Genomic DNA, 4,733 nt, shown 5'->3' with positions numbered 1-4,733 from the left:
TATGGTGTGCCTCGGAGCACACAGCTGATGAACATAGCCCCCAAAAATCATAACTAGTGAAGGTTTTATTATGTCTTATGACTTGTGATTTCAAAGCATTGAAATAATATACTGTATATTTTTTCCGTTTTTTTCCCTAAATTGCATTCATTTTAGTGTTATCCTCAGGATCCCACTCACCAGTGAACCTATGCGATCATCAGTGAATGCTTACGTGGTGTTGTTCCTGTCATGTGTGCAGTGGGCCTGCCTCCTCCTTAGTTATATCTCTTCCTCTTACCTCTTCTTAGTGCACCCCCCTTCTTGTCCTTTACTGTCATTTTCTAACTAACATTTTCTCTTGTTCCTTTTAGGTCTTGCTCTATGCATGCATGCCTGACTTAAAAGAATCTCTCTTCTCCTCTCTTCTCTTCTCTTCTCTTCTCTTCTCTTCTCTTCTCTTCTCTTCTCTTCTCTTCTCTTCTCTTCTCTTCTCTTCTCTTCTCTTCTCTTCTCTTCTCTTCAAAGGCTCTGCTCTAACACAGAACTGTCAAAATACCGAGACTAAAACCTGGCTCTCCCCAGCCAATATGCCAGCACTTTCACGCTGCTGTTTGCCATTTCACATGTTTTTCTTTGTTCTCGCGGTTGTCATTTATCATTGTATGGGCATGACTTTGTTGTTGTGATTGTCATTTATCATTACATGCCATGTTGTTGATTACTTTTGTGTTGTTGTCGTTCCTCGTTGTTGTCTGTTTGTTTGCTGTTGTGAAGGGAGGATGTCAGAGCAGCAAGGCGCACCAGAACAGCTGGCTGCTGGGAAGAGCCAGGGTGGAGCCGGAGCCACATATAAGGTGCCCACTTCCTCTACACAGGCATAACAATACAACAAAGACATTACAATACAATACAATACAATACAATACAAGTTGACACCTTACTTTCTGGTCACACCTAGTATAGTCACCCACACACAGAGACAATACAATACAATACAATATGGTGCTTCCTCACTCAGTCACACCGAATATCGTCATTGCTACGCACACAACCAATAAAATACCAATACAATACAAGATGCTGCCTTATTAACTCTTAACGTCTAAGACTTAAAATGCTAAATAAACATGCAGAGAAAAGAAACGCTGACATTTGTAATCGTTTATATACTTCACAACACACTCAACTATGCTGCATTTATACAAGAGCAAACGACACAAGGGTCCTCACTTCAGGATACATTTCTTGTTACCCTCTTCCTCTATGACAATCTCTTCCTGTCCCTGGCCTGCAGGTGGCACTGTTTGAGTTTGAGAACTTCAGAGGCAAGAAGGTAGAGTTCTCCGCGGAGTGCAAGGATGTCTGTGAGAAGACTCTGGAGAAAGTGGGCTCTGCCATCGTAGAATCTGGACCGTGAGTAGTCACCATTCACCTCTTCAGTCTCATCATTTGTTACAAAATGTTGCCTCTATGCCACATCCTCCCGGCCTGGAATTTTCTTTATTGATATATCTATCTCTCGCACTGTATTTCTGTCTGCCTCTCTGTATCTTCCCGTCCCTCTGTCTCTCTTTGCTTTGCTGTCTCTTCTCTCTCTCTCTCTCACTTTTCTTCTCTCTCTCTCTCTCTCTTTCTCTTTCTCTCTCTCTGTCACGATCTGTCTCAATCTCTCCATCAATGTTTTCCCACCTCCCCCTCCCCCTCCCCCTCCCTCTCCTCTGCAGCTGGGTGGCGTTTGAGCGCAAGGCCTTTGCCGGGGAGCAGTACATCCTGGAGAAGGGCGAGTACCCCGTCTGGAGCTCCTGGAGCAACAACCAGAGCAACAACCTGCTGCTGTCCCTCAGACCTCTCCGCGTGGTCAGTCAACATACTATCACTCATCAACAGAGATGTATAAAGAGGAAGTAGAAGAACTGTTATGGATGTAGTTACAACGCAAGCAGCATGAAATGACACGGTTGCAAATGAATAAATACTGCTAGTGATGCAAATGCATCCATAACAGTACTTTAAATGTACATCTCTACTCATCAAGATTACTACTACTCCAATGTGGCTTACAGTTGTTCCAGGTACAGGGTATTGTTTACAGTCCCAGGTGTGAGGTCACTATGTGCCTTGCTCAAGGGCACTTCCACCATGGATTGAGGTGTAGGGAGAGGTAAGGCTGGGATTCGAACCTATCACCCTCTGATCCGACGACCAACTAATTCCCTAACCATTAGGGAGTTAGATCATTAGACCAGGGCTTGCTCTAATAACCTAATAATAATACTATTATAATAATACTACTATCAGCTGTGGGGCTAATGCTTAGGGAGTTGGACTTGGGGTTGGAAGTTTGAATCCTGTTCCAAAAGAAGAAATGTGGGGCGGGGTGGGTAGTGAAACACTGACTCTGGCAGAGCCTCATCTATAGTTGAAGGGCTCTTGAGCAACCCACCTCATCCCCACAGGCCAGGGGGACTGTCTGTCACTGTAGCTAATTAACTCCACATTTGCTTTAGATAGAATACAGTGTCAGCTAAATGCAATGTAATGTAACACTATAGCTGCCTAATACTGCCGTATCCCCCTGCCCTCATCAACAGCATCCAGCTGACGGTGAATAACTGACCGAATCAATTACACACCACTCATCACCTGTCAGGCCTGTTTTGCAGACAGGGATTAGCCACTGAAAGACTGAGTGGTTTACGCACCGAATATTGCGTAATGCCTTTCTGGGAAACTGGCCCATATTATTCACACAGCAGCGGACCATGGAGGGGGGAGAGGGGGGTGGAATGGAGTGGAGGGAGTGCGGAGTTGTAAACAGGCAGCAGTCACTCTCTGGAATGATGTGTCTATCTGGCATGGCTAGGTTTAGGGATCTACTGTACACTGGCCAACACACCAAACAACATGGAGATGGAAAACATTTGATTTAATTATGGATTTCAAATAAATAGAAAGTAGAAATTAACTCAAAGTATTAGGCCACTAAAGAGTACACAAGTACTAGGCCACTACAGCATGCTATCAAAACAGCATATCAGTGTGTGTGTATGCACTTTGCATTTACCCTTACATTATTTCAATAGTGTATCTATGATATCAATCCCATATGTAAATGACCTGCTGTTTAGACTGGTGTTAAATGGAGCCCCACTCTGTGTGCTTTATTCTGTTGAATACAGGATGGTGCCGACCACAAGCTCCACCTATTTGAGAACGTGGGCTTCACCGGGAGGAAGATGGAGATCATGGATGATGATGTACCCAGCCTCTGGGCTCACGGCTTCCAGGATCGCGTGGCCAGCATCAAAAGTCTAAACGGAACGTAAGTGCAGCCCGCAGTATTGATCCTCAGTATTGATCCTGTCGTTTGCCTGTACAGTAGTACATGCATGTTGGGATATGCTGCTAGCTTTCTTAACTCCTCTTTCTTGAGGTAGCCAAGCCAAACTCAGTATTAGTATTGATTTATGCAATATAATGTGATCCTGTGAAACATATTTTCTATTGGAATAAAAAGTATAGGAGATATATAAAATGATACATGGCTGTACACAATCCTTTGGAGGAGTGTATTCTAAGTTCTCAAGTACTCTAACTATACCTGTAGTATTAGTTGTCTTTGTCATTCATCACTAAGACATCTCTCCTGTGTCCTCCTGTGTCCAGGTGGGTGGGCTACACATACCCAGGCTACAGGGGGCGCCAGTACGTGTTTGAGCACGGCGAGTACAAGCACTGGAACGACTGGGGCGCGGCCCTGCCACTGCTCCAGTCCGTCCGGCGCGTGCGTGACATGCAGTGGCACAAGCAGGGCTGCTTCACCCCCTCGGACCCAGCCCCCACACCCAACCCAAACCCCACCCCCCACCCCACCCCCCACCCCAACCCCAGCCCTACTCCTGCCCCCGCCCCTGCCCCTGCTCCCGCCCCTCCTCCCCCTGCCCCTCCCGCCGCCGCTGGCACCAGCTGAAGGAGAGCAGCGAGCCCCTCCTCCTGCCTTGGGCCGACCATGACCCCCAGTACCAGCGCTGCACCCTCTTCCTCCTCCCGCCTGGCGCCTGCGGGCTCCCGCCACCCATCTCACGGGGGCCCCAAGAGGCGCCGCACCCGGAAGTGACAACCACCTCACCTCACCTCCTCTTGTGTCTGTCAAGTGGAATAAGCAATAAAGGCTTTGGCCCACATTTGGTTTGATCACTACAGCAATGGTGTGGGCTAGTGATTTCTATTGATTATGATGAGATGATGTTGGTGGATTTAGCTGTGACCTGATGTGATTTTTAGGTGAGGTTGAGTTGAAGTGGAAGGAAGATAATAACAGAGACATTACAAATACAAGTTAGAAGTTAAAGATTAATGGAGACTCAAGTAGACTGATGGACTTGGACAAAAAACCTAACCTTTCCCAGTCAGGTTTACTGTAAACATGGCTTCTGTAGACACACAACACTGTATGAAATTAACAACAATACTTGAGAGAACTCTTGTGCTCTATTGACGCCGACAATTCAGGGTCCAATTGAACTCAATAGAAGTCATATTAGCCAGTCATTTTACCACTTAAATCACCTGAGGCGATGCACATTCATCATCGCAGATAGGCCTTCACAGAGGAAATTACAGACACTTCCATGCAATGTGCTGTGGTAATTGGCCTCATACAGATGGACCCAAGGCTCTCCCATGGCCGAATACCTGCACCACATTCATCAGACGCCGTTTAGGTTCGATGCTGAAATTACTCTGTGGAC

At 46.3% G+C, this 4,733-nt stretch overlaps 1 protein-coding gene across 1 annotated transcript; it reads left to right on the top strand.

Moving 5' to 3' along the window:
- Window positions 1-761: 761 nt before the first annotated feature.
- On the top strand, window positions 762-3,952 carry crybb3 (crystallin, beta B3). The gene is made up of 5 exons (XM_063211414.1): window positions 762-836; window positions 1,277-1,395; window positions 1,707-1,839; window positions 3,162-3,304; window positions 3,649-3,952. The coding sequence occupies exons 1-5, from the start codon at window positions 762-764 to the stop codon at window positions 3,950-3,952; spliced, it is 774 nt and encodes a 257-aa protein (XP_063067484.1).
- The last annotated feature ends 781 nt before the right edge of the window (window positions 3,953-4,733 follow it).

This window comes from Engraulis encrasicolus, chromosome 11 (genome assembly GCF_034702125.1).
Source record: "Engraulis encrasicolus isolate BLACKSEA-1 chromosome 11, IST_EnEncr_1.0, whole genome shotgun sequence".
In the NCBI taxonomy this organism is placed as follows: Eukaryota; Metazoa; Chordata; class Actinopteri; order Clupeiformes; family Engraulidae; genus Engraulis; species Engraulis encrasicolus.
Note: the sequence above shows the minus strand (reverse complement) of the source record. Positions and strands in the feature narration are given on the sequence as shown.